Consider the following 19,735-nt stretch of genomic DNA (forward strand, 5'->3'; position numbering starts at 1 on the left):
GAGCGGGACTCCCTTCCAGGGATTCACTTGCAGAGAGGTTACAGAATGATTTACTTACTTCAGGGGCCACTTCCACTGGCTCTGCAGGCAGAAGATACAGCTGTTTCTTCTGTCAACCTAGCCGCGATCGTCATCCCGCCGACACCGCATCCTTCTCTGCACTCAAGAAGTCTGTGTCACTCATGAGTCAGAGAGAAGCCAGGGAGAGATAACACTTGGAAGTTCTCATTGCCCCTCCTCCTGACCTTCGCTGGCCGGAACACATCCCCACTCCTCTACATCACAGACAGCCCACGGAGCAGCGCGGCGGCTTAATGAGTCTGTGTGACTCATTATACACCAGACGGCTGTGGGCCCCTAAATAGCGGCGGGCCTTGGTGCAATGCACTGGTTGCACCACCGCAAGTTCCGCCGCTGCACAGCCTACACACAACACTGAACATTGGCCCTCATTCCGAGTTGTTCGCTCGTTAGCTGCTTTTAGCAGCATTGCACACGCTAAGCCGCCGCCTACTGGGAGTAAATCTTAGCATAGCAGAATTGCGAACACAAGATTAGCCGAATTGCGAATCGAAATTTCTTTGCAGATTCTGAGTAGCTCGAGACTTACTCTGCCACTGCGATCAGTTCAGTCAGTTTCGTTCCTGGTTTGACGTCACAAACACACCCAGTGTTCTCCCAGACACTTCCCCGTTTCTCCAGACACTCCCGCGTTTTTCCCAGAAACGGCTGCGTTTTTTTGCACACACCCATAAAACGGTCAGTTTCCGCCCAGAAACACCCACTTCCTGTCAATCACACTCTTATCACCAGAACGAAGAAATTTCTTCGTGAAGCCGTGAGTAAAATACCAAACTTTTTAGCAAATTTACTTGGCGCAGGCGCACTGCGAACGTTGCACATGCGCAGTTTGCGACTAATCGCACCGATGCGAAGAAAAATAATGAGCGAACAACTCGGAATGAGGGCCATTGACTGCTCGATGGTTACACAAACTGCGGTAGTATTGACACAGGCGCCATGTTTCTCTGCATACGGGAACGCAGCTGGCGTCAGATACACACCCCAAAAACAGTCAACACAATGATTGCATTTTTTTCCTGCCACTCCCCGTTACCAGCCCCAAACGGTCACTTCCTGTTAATCACTCAATTGCAAGACCACCTTCACACATGCGCAGTACAATCGCAGCACATGCGCAGTCTGCCGATCGTCGCTCAATTGGGAAAGCACTGACATAGCGTACAACTCTGAATTAGACCCTATGTTATCATGAATTGTAAGAATAAGTACTACACCACAATCAAACATTTCTTTCAATTTGTGGTTAAATACTAACTAGATGTTATACAGGATCAGCAAACAGGATTTCCCAATGAGATGAATAGATAATGTATTAACTGGTATTTGCCAACCCAATATTTACCTACCTAAGATATTTGAATATTTAAAGTAGTATTGTGGGCGGTTATAAACGACAGCATAAAGGGAACCTGAAGAATATTCTGTGTCATATCTCAAAACATAGAGTGAGGGATGGTAAAAGTCTAATTACTGCTGTCTTTACACCAGAGTGATAGAACACCTATATCTGTATTATAAATGTATTAATATGTGTTCTGTTACAGGAGATGTCTGTGTACATTCTGGTGGCCATGCTGGCTGGCCTTGTCACTGGTCGGTACTCATGTGGTGAGTCAAATGTATTAACATTTACTAATATAGCACCAGCATATTCCGTTAAGCTTTACAATGGGGTCAGACTCAAATGTGAAAGTTCTACATTATATTCTGTTCAAATTCGTGTCTGTTTATTTTTACTGAGAATCCCATGATATCCGTTTGGATGGTCGACCATGTTAAGGTCAACAGTCATTAGGTCGACCACTATTGGTTGACATTGACATGGTTGACATGGATATATGGTCGACACATGAAAAGATCGACATGGCTTTTTAAAAAAAATAGATATTTACATTTTTCATACTTTACCATCCACATGGACTACGACTGGGAGCACGGCGAGCAAAGCGAGGCATGCAAGGGGACGCGGTACACTAATTGGAGTTCCTGGTCATGTTACGGAAAAATGACAGCAAAAACAATAAAAAAATCCATGTCAACCTGTTCATGTGTCGGCCTGCCCTGTGTCGACCATTTTCATGTGTCGGCTATTAGTCAATGTCGACCATGTCTATGTCAACCAATAGTGGTCGACCTAATGAATGTCGACCTTAACATGGTCGACCATTCATACCGGATCCGAATCTCATTTATCTTTGTAACTCCAGGTCAGGTGAATTTCACTTGCTGCATGATAGCACTGCAATGAGTTCATGCTGCATGCTTGCAGTGTATAATCATGAAAGTGAACTAGCTGCAGTGAAGCCATGTACAAGTAGGATTGCCAACTCATGCATCATCGATTCCTGGAGATCCACCCCCCCCCCCCCCCCAATACCATCACCCCCAATCCTCCGCGGCACCAAGCAATGTTCATGTAAATTACAGGTGCCTTAAAACTAGATTGTGTGAAAGAGGGAAGAACCATGGAAGTGTAAAGGGCCCCATACACTAGAATGATAATGCCCAATTTCATCCAATTTTGGGAATTCGGGCCGATATAGCGGGTGAAATCAGGCATATTGGAGGTGTTTCCAATCCGATGCGTGTTCCCATGAGGGTCGGATCGGCTCCCCTAGATTATTAGTGCTGCACTCGTGATATGTCGGTTCCCTCAGGCATGGCTGGGATCACATACGAAGCTCCCGGGAGAGTTCAAGGTAAATCGCCTCAGACTTTAGCCTCAGGACATATAGTTGTAGTGCACACAACCTAATCAATATCACGCTTCAACAGGTTAAACAAATGCACTACTAAAAGGTGTCTGTTAGTGATTAAAAAATATACATATATCTATATATAACTTGAGCCTCTGTTTGTTTCATGCATGCTCATTATATTATAAATATATGTGTGACATGCCTGTCAGCTCTCGTTGCCCTTCTCACATAAGCTGGGACGGCGTTACTTCACCACCGCAGCCCGGGGAAACGCTGAGGAATTGCTACTGATGGCAACGTCATGCCAGCTTCGGCTCAGTCTGTGGTCCGCAGGCGCAGCCCAGGGAAACGCTGAGGAAGAGCTGCCGATCGCAGCGTCATGGCAGCTTCTGCTCAGTCTGTGGTCCGCAGGCGCAGCCCGGGGAAACGCTGAGGAAGAGCTGCCGATCACAGCGTCATGGCAGCTTCGGCTCAGTCTGTGGTCCGCAGGTGCAGCCCAGGGAAACGCTGAGGAAGAGCTGCCGATCGCAGCGTCATGGCAGCTTCTGCTCAGTCTGTGGTCCGCAGGCGCAGCCCGGGGAAACGCTGAGGAAGAGCTGCCGATCGCAGCGTCATGGCAGCTTCGGCTCAGTCTGTGGTCCGCAGGCGCAGCCTGGGGAAACGCTGAGGAAGAGCTGCCGATGGCAGCGTCATGGCAGCTTTGGCTCAGTCTGGGCTGAACACAGCCTCGTGATATTTGATGTCATCGTCTCGCGAGACAGTCATTGTAGTTCACTGAGTTCCTCGGCTGCCAAGGAGCACTGTTGGTGCTCCCAGGGTCCCCTTATTCCTGGAGAATCTAGGAATCCGGGTGAAGGGAAATACCTCCTGGAGGGTTGGCATCAAATCCTGGAGAATCCAGGAAATCAGGGAGAGGTGGCAACCCTATGTACAAGCTATGTACAGTAGTAAATGAATACAGATTTACATAGCCTTTTGTTCCTACATGCAACCAACTCATGTTAATGTTCTTTTTTTAGATAAATGGAAATAATAAATAATTGGGACTTTCCTCAAAATTTGAACCTTTCAACATACTCTGACACTAAACCAACAGTATACATACAGAAATGTATAAATAATTGATTTACAGGTATTTGCAGACTTAAATTAGTTGATTTTATATAGGTCTATAAATATAGGGGGGGAGCAGTTAAGATACCGGCTGTCGGGATCCCGGCGAAAAAGATACCGACGCCGAAATCCAGACATCCGGTGAAATCCAGATGCCTGGAATCCTGACCGCCACAGGTTGTTCCCACTCGGTTGGTAGGTCCACGCCACCAAACTAGTGGGAATATAACTGGAGCCCACAAGGGGACTGGCTGCCTTGCTGCCAGCAGACGGGATGCCGCTGTCGGTATACTGACAGCCGGCATTCCCTCTGCCCGTAAAACATATGTATTCTGTAGCAGAAATCTGTCAGCTGGTATAACAAAGTGAGGACATAATAATTACCCTGAACAACAACTTAAACTCTAAAGGCTGCTTGTTTTAATTCTCTAAAAGAGGTTTTTTTTTTACATACATGTGTTTAACTTTACTTTTACAAATAAGGATAAAAAAAATGACACAATACAAAATAAATTTAAGTATTAAGAGACTACAGAAAAGAGAGCTAAGCAAGTCCAAGCCGGACTGGCCCACAGTGGTACAGGGGAAACCACCGGTGGGCCCTACTGCCTGGGGGCCCACCCCATCCTCTAGGGATCAGGTTCTAGACTGTGCTGTTCCTAATCTAGTATAATGCATGCACAACTGTATTTACTGTTTATATTTATCTAGGGGACCAACCCATGCAAAATGGTTAGGCAAACCAATGCGGTGGCTGGGCAGACCACCTCTAGAGACTGGCCACACCCCTAAACATGGGCCTCTACCACTGTATCCCCTGGTGGGCCCTACATGCCCCAGTCCGACCCTGGAGCTAAGCATTTGCTTTTAAACTAAATGGGCACTAATGAAATGCCTGAGTAAACAGTCTTGAACATGTTATTGACGGTGTCTAGAGTGAAGGCCTTTTGTACTCTTTGAGCTAAAAGCTTAACTCCCAAATGAAGTATGAGAGATTCATAGTAATGGGCCCATACATCAGGTAGTTATCGGGGGAATTCCCTATTCTCGGAAGTGAAAATGCAGTGAAATTAAATAGTAACATAGCTTTAGAATGCAAGCTCTCACGAGCAGGGCCATCAACCCTCATGTGCTTATACTGCTCTTACTTAAATCATCATTGACAGCAAATCCTGCGGGTTTTCTGTCAGATACTTACAGTATGTTAGTTTTGTCTGCTGATGTAGCTATTTATTTACCCTGTACTTGTCCTATATTGTCTTCAACTGTAAGTCACTATTTTCCTGTTTTATTTGTTTATGTACTGTAGTCTGTAATTGGGTGCTATGGATCCCTTGTGGCACCATATAAGTAAAGTATAAAAATAATAATAATAATAATAATAATAATAAAATTACAATAAGGCTATACACTGTCACAAACCCTCATTTTATGAGGACCTGTCCACTGGATCTGCGGAATCATAATGATATTAATTTATAGTAGCTTGTCTCAGTAATACAAGCATGCAGTTCCGCACCAACTATTCATATGTTGCTCATTGTAAGGAAGCTTGCATTTTAAAGTGAAGCTTGGATTTTTATGTGAGTTGGATTTTTATGTGAGTTGGAATCAGCAGCAGGTGAGTATCTGTTATTCTCTGTCTATCCATATAGGTATAGTAATATTGTGGGAGAAAATTAGTGTGAATCTGATTGATTGATTGATTGATTGATTGTTTGTTTGTATCTGTACTGTGCTTTTTAAAAAAAAAAAAAGGTGTGAGGAGAAATCCAGGGGGAGGGGGTTGAATCAGGTGTGAGTAATCAGGAGGAGGAGGGGCTGATTACAGCAGCTGGCTGAGAGCCTATATAATCAGTGAACAGACTCATTTGAGCTTGCTCATTGTAAGGAAGCTTGCATTTTAAAGTGTATGTGAGTTGGAATCAGCAGCAGGTGAGTATCTGTTATTCTCTGTCTATCCATATAGGGATAGTAATATTGTGGGAGAAAGTTAGTGTGAATCTGATTGTTTGTATCTGTACTGTGCTTTTTTTTAAAAAGGTGTGAGGAGAAATCCAGGGGGAGGGGGTTGAATCAGGCGTGAGTAATCAGGAAAAGGAGGGGCTGATTACAGCAGCTGGCTGAGAGCCTATATAATCAGTGAACAGACTCATTTGAGCTTGCTCATTGTAAGGAAGCTTGCATTTTAAAGTGAAGCTTGGATTTTTAAGTGTATGTGAGTTGGAATCAGCAGCAGGTGAGTATCTGTTATTATCTGTCTATCCATATAGGGATAGTAATATTGTGGGAGAAAGTTAGTGTGAATCTGATTGTTTGTATCTGTACTGTGCTTTTTTTTAAAAAGGTGTGAGGAGAAATCCAGGGGGAGGGGGTTGAATCAGGCGTGAGTAATCAGGAGGAGGAGGGGCTGATTACAGCAGCTGGCTGAGAGCCTATATAATCAGTGAACAGACTCATTTGAGCTTGCTCATTGTAAGGAAGCTTGCATTTTAAAGTGAAGCTTGGATTTTTAAGTGTATGTGAGTTGGAATCAGCAGCAGGTGAGTATCTGTTATTATCTGTCTATCCATATAGGGATAGTAATATTGTGGGAGAAAGTTAGTGTGAATCTGATTGTTTGTATCTGTACTGTGCTTTTTAAAAAAAAAAGGTGTGAGGAGAAATGCAGGGGGAGGGGGTTGAATCAGGTGTGAGTAATCAGGAAAAGGAGGGGCTGATTACAGCAGCTGGCTGAGAGCCTATATAATCAGTGAACAGACTCATTTGAGCTTGCTCATTGTAAGGAAGCTTGCATTTTAAAGTGAAGCTTGGATTTTTAAGTGTATGTGAGTTGGAATCAGCAGCAGGTGAGTATCTGTTATTATCTGTCTATCCATATAAGGATAGTAATATTGTGGGAGAAAGTTAGTGTGAATCTGATTGTTTGTATCTGTACTGTGCTTTTTAAAAAAAAAAAGGTGTGAGGAGAAATGCAGGGGGAGGGGGTTGAATCAGGTGTGAGTAATCAGGAAAAGGAGGGGCTGATTACAGCAGCTGGCTGAGAGCCTATATAATCAGTGAACAGACTCATTTGAGCTTGCTCATTGTAAGGAAGCTTGCATTTTAAAGTGAAGCTTGGATTTTTAAGTGTATGTGAGTTGGAATCAGCAGCAGGTGAGTATCTGTTATTATCTGTCTATCCATATAGGGATAGTAATATTGTGGGAGAAAGTTAGTGTGAATCTGATTGTTTGTATCTGTACTGTGCTTTTTAAAAAAAAAAGGTGTGAGGAGAAATGCAGGGGGAGGGGGTTGAATCAGGTGTGAGTAATCAGGAAAAGGAGGGGCTGATTACAGCAGCTGGCTGAGAGCCTATATAATCAGTGAACAGACTCATTTGAGCTTGCTCATTGTAAGGAAGCTTGCATTTTAAAGTGAAGCTTGGATTTTTAAGTGTATGTGAGTTGGAATCAGCAGCAGGTGAGTATCTGTTATTATCTGTCTATCCATATAGGGATAGTAATATTGTGGGAGAAAGTTAGTGTGAATCTGATTGTTTGTATTTGTACTGTGCTTTTTTTTAAAAAGGTGTGAGGAGAAATCCAGGGGGAGGGGGTTGAATCAGGCGTGAGTAATCAGGAGGAGGAGGGGCTGATTACAGCAGCTGGCTGAGAGCCTATATAATCAGTGAACAGACTCATTTGAGCTTGCTCATTGTAAGGAAGCTTGCATTTTAAAGTGAAGCTTGGATTTTTAAGTGTATGTGAGTTGGAATCAGCAGCAGGTGAGTATCTGTTATTATCTGTCTATCCATATAGGGATAGTAATATTGTGGGAGAAAGTTAGTGTGAATCTGATTGTTTGTATCTGTACTGTGCTTTTTTTTAAAAAGGTGTGAGGAGAAATCCAGGGGGAGGGGGTTGAATCAGGCGTGAGTAATCAGGAGGAGGAGGGGCTGATTACAGCAGCTGGCTGAGAGCCTATATAATCAGTGAACAGACTCATTTGAGCTTGCTCATTGTAAGGAAGCTTGCATTTTAAAGTGAAGCTTGGATTTTTAAGTGTATGTGAGTTGGAATCAGCAGCAGGTGAGTATCTGTTATTATCTGTCTATCCATATAAGGATAGTAATATTGTGGGAGAAAGTTAGTGTGAATCTGATTGTTTGTATCTGTACTGTGCTTTTAAAAAAAAAAAAGGTGTGAGGAGAAATGCACGGGGAGGGGGTTGAATCAGGTGTGAGTAATCAGGAAATGAGGGGCTGATTACAGCAGCTGGCTGAGAGCCTATATAATCAGTGAACAGACTCATTTGAGCTTGCTCATTGTAAGGAAGCTTGCATTTTAAAGTGAAGCTTGGATTTTTAAGTGTATGTGAGTTGGAATCAGCAGCAGGTGAGTATCTGTTATTATCTGTCTATCCATATAAGGGTAGTAATATTGTGGGAGAAAGTTAGTGTGAATCTGATTGTTTGTATCTGTACTGTGCTTTTTAAAAAAAAAAAGGTGTGAGGAGAAATGCAGGGGGAGGGGGTTGAATCAGGTGTGAGTAATCAGGAAAAGGAGGGGCTGATTACAGCAGCTGGCTGAGAGCCTATATAATCAGTGAACAGACTCATTTGAGCTTGCTCATTGTAAGGAAGCTTGCATTTTAAAGTGAAGCTTGGATTTTTAAGTGTATGTGAGTTGGAATCAGCAGCAGGTGAGTATCTGTTATTATCTGTCTATCCATATAGGGATAGTAATATTGTGGGAGAAAGTTAGTGTGAATCTGATTGTTTGTATCTGTACTGTGCTTTTTTTTAAAAAGGTGTGAGGAGAAATCCAGGGGGAGGGGGTTGAATCAGGCGTGAGTAATCAGGAGGAGGAGGGGCTGATTACAGCAGCTGGCTGAGAGCCTATATAATCAGTGAACAGACTCATTTGAGCTTGCTCATTGTAAGGAAGCTTGCATTTTAAAGTGAAGCTTGGATTTTTAAGTGTATGTGAGTTGGAATCAGCAGCAGGTGAGTATCTGTTATTATCTGTCTATCCATATAGGGATAGTAATATTGTGGGAGAAAGTTAGTGTGAATCTGATTGTTTGTATCTGTACTGTGCTTTTTTTTAAAAAGGTGTGAGGAGAAATCCAGGGGGAGGGGGTTGAATCAGGCGTGAGTAATCAGGAGGAGGAGGGGCTGATTACAGCAGCTGGCTGAGAGCCTATATAATCAGTGAACAGACTCATTTGAGCTTGCTCATTGTAAGGAAGCTTGCATTTTAAAGTGAAGCTTGGATTTTTAAGTGTATGTGAGTTGGAATCAGCAGCAGGTGAGTATCTGTTATTATCTGTCTATCCATATAGGGATAGTAATATTGTGGGAGAAAGTTAGTGTGAATCTGATTGTTTGTATCTGTACTGTGCTTTTTTTAAAAAAGGTGTGAGGAGAAATCCAGGGGGAGGGGGTTGAATCAGGCGTGAGTAATCAGGAGGAGGAGGGGCTGATTACAGCAGCTGGCTGAGAGCCTATATAATCAGTGAACAGACTCATTTGAGCTTGCTCATTGTAAGGAAGCTTGCATTTTAAAGTGAAGCTTGGATTTTTAAGTGTATGTGAGTTGGAATCAGCAGCAGGTGAGTTAGAATACAGAAAAAGGTGAGTTTTACAATACGCAATCAGGAACACACATATTTGCAATACCATTAAACTTCTGGTGAGGCTGCAAGGGGCTGACCTTGTGAGTGAGTGAGTGAGTGAGTGAGTGAGTGAGAGAGTCTCTAACATGGAGTAGCAGAGGAGCTGTGATTGTTGCGTGTGTGAGGGGCAGAATTTTTTTTGAGGGCTTCCTTTGTTTCTGTCTTTGTTGTTGTTCTATTTTGTGTGTGAGCATACTAGATACTGCCCAGTGACGCTGCCGGTGGGGAAAGAGCCTACAGGTGCAGTGAGCTGGAACAACTGCAACTGCTAGGTGGAGTATCGGTGCCGCAGGAGAGGTCCCACTCAGATAAGTATTGATTACTTACTTATTGTGTATTGATTGTATTGGCTAGTTGGTTTTTATTCTCTTTATTGTACTTTCGAATGGTAATAGGGAGTTGAGTTTTCAAACAATGGAAGGGGCCATAATTGAGAGTCTCACTCAGTGCGTGTCGTGCAAGATGTATGCGCACCTGGAGCAGGCGACCCAGGGTGAATACATATGCACGAGATGTGAGCGAACGGTTGCCCTGGAAGCCCAGGTAACTGATCTAGAGCAGACCGTTACGCAACTGAGGGATATTCACAATCTCGAGCGAAGTTTAGATAGAACGGTGGAGGAGTTGCAGCATGGGTCACTGGTAGATGAGGAAAATCAGGTAGGCAGTTATGTCACTGTTAGAAGGAAGAAAAAGAGGGGGAGGCATGACATCTCGGATCTATCAAACCCGAATAAATTTGCCTGATTGGACGAAGATTCGGTGGATGATAGCGACGAAATGACGGAGCTGGAGGAGACTGCTCCCTCTAGCAACCGGAGGAGTGGTCCCTCTGGCTCAGATGGGATGAAAGCTAGAGAGGCGCCCAGGCAGATGGTGGTGGCAGGGGACTCTATCATTAGGAAGGCAGATAGGGCAATCTGCTACTGGGACCGTAATCGCCGTACGGTCTGTTGTCTCCTGGGTGCTCGGGTACGGCACATCGCGGACCGGGTAGATAGATTGTTGGGAGGGGCTGGGAAAGACCCGGCGATCTTGGTGCACGTTGGCACCAACGACAAAGTTAGTGGTAGGTGGGATGTCCTTAAGAAAGATTATAGGGACTTAGGCCAGAAACTAAAAAAAAGGACATCTAAGGTGATTTTCTCCGAAATATTACCAGTGCCACGCGCTAGCCCAGGGAGACAGAGGAAGATTAGGGAGGTAAATGTGTGGCTCAGAGACTGGTGTAGGAAAGAGGGGTTTGTGTTCTTGGAACACTGGCGGACTTCTCAGTCAGGCGCCATCTTTTTTTTCGCGACAGATTGCACCTGAATGAGGAAGGGGCTGCGGTGCTGGGGAGTAGTTAGTAGGTTGGAGGAGCTTTTAAACTATGAGCCTGGCGGGAGGGTTTAGCTAGAAACTATGGGTCATGCAGCGAGTATAGTAGGGATGGTGGTAGTTAGATAAAAGGGGGTGGAGAAGGGGGGGAGGGAAAGTGCAGCCGGTAAGGGTATTTACATGGGTTCTAATAAGGGTGTTAAGATAGGTATTGTTAAATAACAATTATGTGTCATCATTACAGCCTATAGAAAATGTTGTACGGGACTTAAGGGAAAATACTTATGTCAGGGCGGTGAAATTAGACGGGAACATTGGGTTGACCAAAGAGAAAAGTAAGGTGGGCAATACTAAGTACGGTGGGGTTGGAGAGGGAGCGAGAAGGACAGTCTGTATCAGTAACTCTATGGATGCACTAGTTAACCAGGATGGGAAATCTTTAGGAAAACAAACAAATAAAGGAACCGATAAACTAAAATGTATGCTTGCAAACGCAAGAAGTCTAGAAGGTAAAATGGGGGAATTGGAATTGTTAGCATCAAAGGCTGAGTATGACATTATAGGTATTACGGAAACATGGTGGGACGACTCTCACGACTGGGTTGCTAACTTGGAGTGGTATTCTCTTTTCAGGAGGGACAGGGCTAACAAAAGAGAAGGAGGTGTATGTCTTTATGTTAAACCATCACTTAAACCATACCTAAAGGAGGTTATCTATGAGGAGACTGGCGATAATGTGGAGTCACTATGGGTTAAAATCTCAAGTGGGGGAATTGATGCAAAAAACTAGTCATAGGCACGTGCTAAGAACAGACGGATATTAGCATACATGAGGAAGAACAACTATTGCAGCAAATCGAAATGGCTGCGGGATTGGGGGACATCCTTGTGATTGGGGATTTTAATTACCCATATATAAACTGGAGTAACGATTCATGTGCTAAAGCGAGGGGCAGCAGGTTCTTAAATATGTTTAGGGATCACTACTTGTCTCAATTAGTCAAGGACCCAACTAGGGGTAAAACTACCCTGGATCTAGTAATTACTAATAATGTGGACATTATATCAAACACTAAAGTTGGGGAGACTTTGGGTAACAGTGATCACTATATGATCACATTCGACATCAGTTTCAGGAAACATAGCTACAGGGGTTCCACCAAAACTTTTAACTTTAGGAAGGCTAATTTCAGTATGCTTAGATGTGCACTTAACGACATAGAGTGGGAGGTTCTGTTTAATAACAAGAACACTTCGGAAATGTGGGATGTTTTAAAAGGGTTGCTGGATAGCAATATTCATAACTTTATTCCCATGGGCAGTAAACGCAGGAGTATTAAACTCAAACCGATGTGTCTTAACAAGAAGGTTAAGGCAGAAATGGATAAAAAAAGTGGGCTTTCAAAGCATTTAAATCTAATGGAAAGGAGGAGTCTTTCAAGTATTACAAGGAGTGCAATAAGAAATGCAAAAAAGCAATAAGAGCATCTAAAATGGAAAATGAAAATGAAATTGCTATAGAGAGTAAAACCAATCCTAAAAAGTTTTTTAAATACATAAACGGTAAAAGGTTAAAAAAGGAGAATATAGGTCCATTAAAAGATGAATTAGGATTATTAATAAATGATGACAAAATAAAAGCGGAAATACTGAACAAATTCTTTTCATCAGTATTCAGCAGTGAAGAACTGATGGTGGGAGTAGAGCATAACAATTGTGACAGTAATGATTCATGGTTAGATACTCGTTTAAGCAAAGAAGTAGTCCGCGAGAGACTAAGCAAAATTAAGATTAATAAATCACCTGTCCTGATGGACTTCACCCGAGAGTTCTTATGGAGCTTAGTTCACAACTAGCACGACCCCTATACTTGATTTTCAATAGTTCAATTAGATCAGGCATGGTACCGAAGGATTGGCGTATAGCTGAGGTAGTGCCATTATTTAAAAAGGGATCCAAAAATCTTCCGGGAAACTACAGACCAGTTAGTTTAACATCTATAGTGGGGAAAATATTGGAAGGAAATCTAAGGGACGGCATACAGCAGTATCTACAGTCTGCTAGGATTATTAGCAAGAACCAGCATGGGTTTGTGAGGGACAGGTCATGTCAGACTAACTTAATTAGCTTCTACGAGGAAGTGAGCAATAATCTTGATCAAGGAAAAGCAGTGGATGTGGTCTTCCTAGATTTTGCAAAAGCCTTCGATACAGTTTCTCACAGGAGACTGATGATCAAATTAAAGGAGCTTGGCCTAGGAAAAACTATTTGCACATGGATAAGCAGCTGGTTGGATAGCAGGTTACAGCGAGTAGTGGTCAACGGGAAGTCCTCAACCTGGTCCCCAGTAGTCAGCGGAATACCACAAGGGTCCATACTCAGACCACTACTGTTCCACATATTTATCAATGACCTAGAAATAGGCCTGGAAAGCACAGTGTCAATCTTTGCAGATGATACTAAACTGTGTAAGGAAATTAATTCAGAATTGGATGTGGAGTCCTTGCAGAATGATCTATCTAAACTTGAACTCTGGGTGTCTAAATGGAAAATGAGGTTCAATACAGACAAATGCAAGATTATGCATTTTGGGACTAAAAACAAACTTGCATCCTACATATTAAATGGGGAACGCCTAGGGGAAACAGAGTTGGAAAAATATTTGGGGGTATTCATTGTTAATAGGCTTAATAACCATAAACAATGTCAAAACGCAGTAAAGAAGACAAGTAAGGTGCTAGCGTGCATAAAAAGGGGAATTGAGACAAGGCACTCGGATGTAATCATGCCGCTGTATAAGGCATTGGTACGTCCGCACCTGGAATATTGTGTTCAGTTTTGTGCACCATTGTATAAAAAAGACATCAGTGAACTCGAAAGTGTTCAAAGGCGAGCTACTAAATTGATTAAAGGCCTAGAAGGACTGGACTATAAGGAAAGACTTACTAGGCTGAATATGTATACACTTGAAAAGAGGCGCCTAAGAGGAGATATTATTAATATTGTCAAATATGTAAAGGGACATCACAAAGAGTTATCAGAGGAATTATTTATTAAAAGAACACAGTTTAGGACACGTAGGCACTCGCTGCGACTGGAGGAGAGAAAGTTCCGAACGCAACGGAGGAAAGGGTTCTTCACTGTTAGGGCGATCAGGATGTGGAATTCCCTGCCAGGGAAGGTGGTAATGGCGGACTCTGTAATTGGATTTAAAAAAGGAATGGATACATTTCTGAATGAAAAAGCTATTCAAGGTTATAATACTTAAAATATCAGCGTGGTTAATCCGGGGGTAACATGAGTTATAGTAGCTAACTAGTCATAAAACATTATTTAGCAAGTATGTAGAATCATCACAACTTAAAACAGGTTGAACATGATGGGTAATTTGCCGCTATTCAACCTCAAATACTATGTTACTATGTTACTATGTATGTATACACAAAGTTAGAGATAATAAAAGAACCAATATAAATACTGCTAATAATCAGTTCAAAGCAGTTAACCATTGGCGGTGCTCCTAAATATTTTTTGTAGATTAGGCTACAGTATATTTTGGGAGCACTCTTAGAAATCAATTGCGACAAAATAATTCAATCAACATGAATGAAAATGTACTGGTGAGTACTTTAAAACTTAATGTTTATTCTGTTTAATATTAAAATAATGACCATTGGTCTAACTATAAAAATCTTAATTCACGCAGTAATTAATCAGGGTCAAGATACTAAGTGGTGAAAATATATAATTCAGGATGCTTAATCCAAGATTGTTTGTATTGTATATTTTGATAATCAATCTATGTATCAAAAGGAGAGTTCAATTGTTTTTACACGTGTTATAAACATTCATTACAAATACAAAGACAATTATGAGGGTTCCGTTACAAAGGAAAATCAAATTTCCCCCAAAAATAAATGGTATCCAATTGTTATTATAATAACCAGAGACCAAACAATTTGCACATGAAAAGATTCTATATACTTTGTGCAGATACAAAGTATTAAATCTCACTGTTTCTAATCATATCACTACAATGACCCATTAGATGCACAATGTATCCCATTTGTCATCATTGGGAATACTAGATCAAATTGAGCTGTATACTGTAGGTTGATAATCATTAATGTCCAATATTTCTGGGTGATTTCCCATTCAAGTACTCAATAGGCCTACCAACTGGGCTATGATTGTGATTGTAGATAGGGTGTATATAAGAGATTATAATATATCCGTGAACAATCATGCTTGAATGAAAAAGGAAAGAAGAAAGAAAAGTACCCACTTCTGCTGTCTGTACTGGGCCTGTGTCCAGAGTATAAATACACTGGCACCAGATCTGTTTCAGATGAGAGAGTGTTAGAAATGCATGAGAGGTATCCACAGTGATTCAAAGAAATCATTTGGGGCTCTGGTGGTTCAAACTTATCCCCCAGGCCTAAAGGAAGAAAGACACTTCTACTGACTGTTGTGACTGCAAATTGTACACTGAAAGGAGCAAAGCTCAGATCAGTACTGCTGTCAACCAGATGAGAGAGTGAGGAAATATAAATAGAATACTGAATTGATTTATGTACAAAACATATCACAAGAAATGAGCTCCATAGAGTTTTCAAACAAGTTTTAAAATATATAAATATCTAAATAATATGTGCAAAGTCAGATCATTGCTGAATTTTGTAGACTAAGAGCAGAGAAATACTGTGTCTAACAAGGTGTATGTTATAATAAAATGTTACAAGTGTATTAAATCACATACAACATATCTCATGGATTCATACAAACTATGTGCTACAAACACAGGAAGGATGTACATTATAGCCATAGACAGTCGCACTCAAATGAAAGAAGAACGAAGAGTACCCACTTCTGCTGTCTGTACTAGGCCTGGATCCAGAGCACAAATGCGCTGGTCCAGATGAGAGAGTGTTGGAAATATAAAGAGTACCCACAGTATCTTGAAAGAATCAAAATAGGGCTCTGGTGGTTCTATCTTATCCGCCAGGCCTGAAGGAAGAAGAAGCACTTCTACTGTCTGTTGTGGTGGCAAATTGTACACGGAAAAGAGCAAAGCTCAGATCAGTACTGCTGTCAGCCAGATGAGAGAGGGAGAAAAAAAAAATGGAGATATTGACTGCTGCAAATTTCTAAGTGTGTGTTTTGAAGATTCTTTTAAGTGCAAATACATTGGATCCTATACAATATATCTCCTAAATTCATACAGAATTTGTGCTGAAAATATGGTATAGAAAAAATATATATATCATGTGTTATCTGTTGATCAAGGTCCACTCTTATAACAAAATTATACTATAGGGAATAAATATTCCAATCATGTATGAGTGTCCACCAAATTAGTTACCCTGTCCATTGGATTCTCCGTTTGAAAGCAAAAATCATATGAAAAATGTCATGTGATCATTATATAACCAGATCACTTCTTCAAAGTGTTTGTGCATCCTGATATAAATGTATCAGCTATGTTAAGAGAAAACATTGTCTCAAAGTCATTACAAAGTAGCAGGTTCATGTGAGAATAGACAAAACTGCAACTAATGTTACTTTTGTTGCTACACCTTGTTAGCAGCTTAGACAAATAGGAGAGGGGAGGGAAGAAAAGTGAAAAGTAGATATTGTTGTGAGAGAGGGGGGTTTGGTTAATAGGAGGGGTAATACATTCAGTAGCAGATCTTGCCACAGGCAAGCAGGACTTTTGCCCGGGGCGCCGCCTTCCGGAGGGCGCCGCACCATGGCAAGATCCGCTGCTGCTGTGGTGCCCCCCGCTGCCGCGGCCCGCTGTCCGTTATAAAGGGAAACTAGACGCGTAGCTTCTAGTTTCCCTTCGTGGGCTGCCCGCTGTGAAGGTAAACTAGACGCTACGCGTCTAATTTCCCTTCCTGGAGAGGACCTTCAGTGTAATGATGTGCGGTGCGCGTTGACGTCATCGCGCACCGCACAGCAAAGGTCCTCTCCACGAAGGGAACTAGACGCTTAGCGTCTAGTTTACCTTCGTGGAGAGGACCTTTGCTGTGCGGTGCACGATGACGTCATCGCGCACCGCATATCTTACAACAGTACAGGGGGCGTAACTGACCACGCACCCTGTATGAAGCCACACTCCCTAATGCCGCCCGGGGCGCCAGAAGCCCCTGAACCGGCCCTGAATACATTACTGTTCCAAAACCGCAGGAGTATTGGTAGTCTTTGTGTGGCTGCACATGATGTGCGCTGCTCCACCGTGCCCCTGAAGTCTATCCTGCATCTCCCTGTTCACTCTCTCCGTTCCGCTCTCTGTAACATGGCCGCCCATTTCCGGAAGGGGCGTGGCCACGATGACATCACCAAATGACATCAATCCCCGACGTATGTTTCACTGCTGGGCTTGTTCATGGGAGCCTCACTCCACAAGCTCCAGCAGTGAGTAGAAAAAGGTTTTAGTGGCCAGTTGTTCACATGGAGTATGTGATTGACAGGATGACACTCCAATGGAGAATTACTTAGAGTTTAATAGAGATAACTATAGAAGCTAATATATTAAATGAGCATCTATGGCACCTGTTAGTAATTAAGACACAATTTGACCATATGTATTGGTGTATTTAGAGTTTTAAAATTTATACCACCATGTGCTTGATCCATTCCACGTAAACCACCAAAAAGACACACATTGTAATAGGGTTTAAAAAAGAAACATGTTTAGTAGAAGAAATAAATTATAAAGATACTAAATCCACATATATATTGACAAACCTGTATTTTATTGAGTTCATTTATTATATAGATAATGTCCTATTATAGAAGGAGTATATGGTATGGTTATATATTAATGATTAGAAGGAAAGGGGAGAAGGGAAAAGAGAAAGAATAAGTGATTAGAAAACCATGTGTTAGTGTTAATGATTGAATTGATGAAGAAAAATAATAATAGAGGGATGATAATATATTGGTGACATGGTGTGTAAATAAAAAAAATGTATTTATGAAAAATGTGGTCTATTGGTGATGGTGTAACTAATGTTAATTAATGTAGATAATATTGTTGTGTAATTGATGTAAGATTTGTGATGGAAATGAATTATTAAAAATTACTAATTTCTTATTATTTTAGTTAAGTGTCGGGAAGAAATGAGTGTATAAATTATTATGAAAGTGTCCTATGGACTTATATTCTGTTATGCTTGCAAATAAATGGGGGTATCTGGAAGGGGAAAAAATATAAAAATTGGAAATAGAAGAAAATAGAAATAAAAATTAAGTTGATTATATATAAAAAGTGAGTGCATACACAAATAAAATGGAGGTGATAAAATAATGTACTAATTAGTACATGAAAAGTGATATAAATCCTATAAACACATTTGACATACTGTAAAAGGGAGGCAAAGGAGGGAGAGGAAGGAAGAGGGGGATGATATATAGTGTGAATCTGTCCAAGTATCGCTAAGGCGCATATAAACTGTGAATTTAAATGAGAATCAAAAATTGTGTTCTGATGGAGGAGTAAAGCAGACCTAATAGACAAAGATGTTCCTAAAGAGCCTGAATGGGTACTCTAAAATCTTACTTGGAATGAATTATTTTGTGAGAAAGACACTATAGTTGATATTCTCGTTCAGACCCCTGGGCATTAGTGTGTCCAGTTTAAATATCCTTACAGATTCTTTTTTCTGCAGGGCTGTCATTATATCACCACCTCTAAGACCCATCTTTACCTGCTCCAGACCAAAGATACATAGGTCCTTTGTTTTGCTGCCATGCACCTTAAAGAAATGTCTTGCCACCGTAGTTAAGGTCTTGAATTTGGACATATCTGATCTAGCATTACGTATATTGCCCAAGTGTTCTAATGCCCTTACCTTGAGCATACGTGAAGTGATACCTACATAATGTAGGTTACACGAACATGTGATACAATAAATTACGTTCTCAGTCCTGCAGTTAAAGTATCCTTTGATCTGGATTTGTTGATCGACTTTGTCTGTAACAAATGATGTATTCTGAACATGTGGGCATATTTTACAATTGCCACAGGGGTGGCTGCCAGTTATAGACATTTGTGTTCTCAATGAATGTACAAAATTACTACTAACCAATCGATCTTTAAGGTTAGGTTCTCTTTTCAAGCTCATATTGACCCTGTCTCCAATTTGTTTGGAGAAGTCATCATCCATTTGTAGTATGTGCCAATGGTTTTGCAAGATCTTATTAGCTTCTCTCCAGCTACCACAGAAGTCTCCAATGAATCTCATAGAATTTTTATCTTCTTGCTTCTGAATTTTCCTATCCATAAATACTAGAGTTTCTCATTTTATTCTGGTAACTTGGAATTTGGCTTTCTTGATGAGTCGATTACTATAGCCACGTTCTTTCAGTCTGATACTTAGATCCTCACATTTAGCCAGGGTACTGCTATGGGCGCAGCATGTGCTCTGACTTATGCCAATCTTTTTTGGGGGTGGTGGGTGCGGGAAATTGTATTCAATGAAAATCAGGAGTTCTATACCAACCATATTGTCACATGGATGCTCTTTATTGATGACATCCTGATGATTTGGGATGGTCTTGAGACCAAGTTGTAGGAATTTATCCAAACTCTCAATCACAATGATGTCAATTTGAAATTTACTTATACTAGCAGTAGAGAGAGTATTTCCTTTTTGGATCTCCGGATATATCAAGATTCGGATAACAAAATAGCCACAGAGATCTTTAGGAAAGAAACATCAAATGACAGTTTACTCCACTCCTCCAGTGCACATTTCCCACCCACTATTAAGAGCATCCCCAAGGGCGAATTCCTTCGTCTGAGATGAAATTGATCAGAAGATCAAACTTTTCTGGCTAAATGCGAGGATCTAAGT

General features: G+C 41.4%; 1 protein-coding gene across 5 annotated transcripts in view; it reads left to right on the forward strand.

Annotated features, from left to right (window-relative positions):
* The window catches only part of LOC134944656 (intelectin-1-like), a 199,400-nt gene that overhangs the window by 120,502 nt on the left and 59,163 nt on the right, over window positions 1-19,735 (forward strand). For 3 of the 5 annotated variants that reach the window (XM_063933413.1, XM_063933415.1, XM_063933416.1), the window contains exon 2: window positions 1,629-1,692. In XM_063933413.1, the coding sequence (XP_063789483.1) occupies window positions 1,629-1,692 (64 nt within the window). Of the gene's footprint in view, window positions 1-1,473; window positions 1,540-1,628; window positions 1,693-19,735 lie in introns of those variants that run through there. The other 2 variants (XM_063933414.1, XM_063933412.1) reach the window with 2 other exon arrangements.

Source organism: Pseudophryne corroboree, chromosome 7, assembly GCF_028390025.1.
Source record: "Pseudophryne corroboree isolate aPseCor3 chromosome 7, aPseCor3.hap2, whole genome shotgun sequence".
NCBI classification, from domain to species: Eukaryota; Metazoa; Chordata; class Amphibia; order Anura; family Myobatrachidae; genus Pseudophryne; species Pseudophryne corroboree.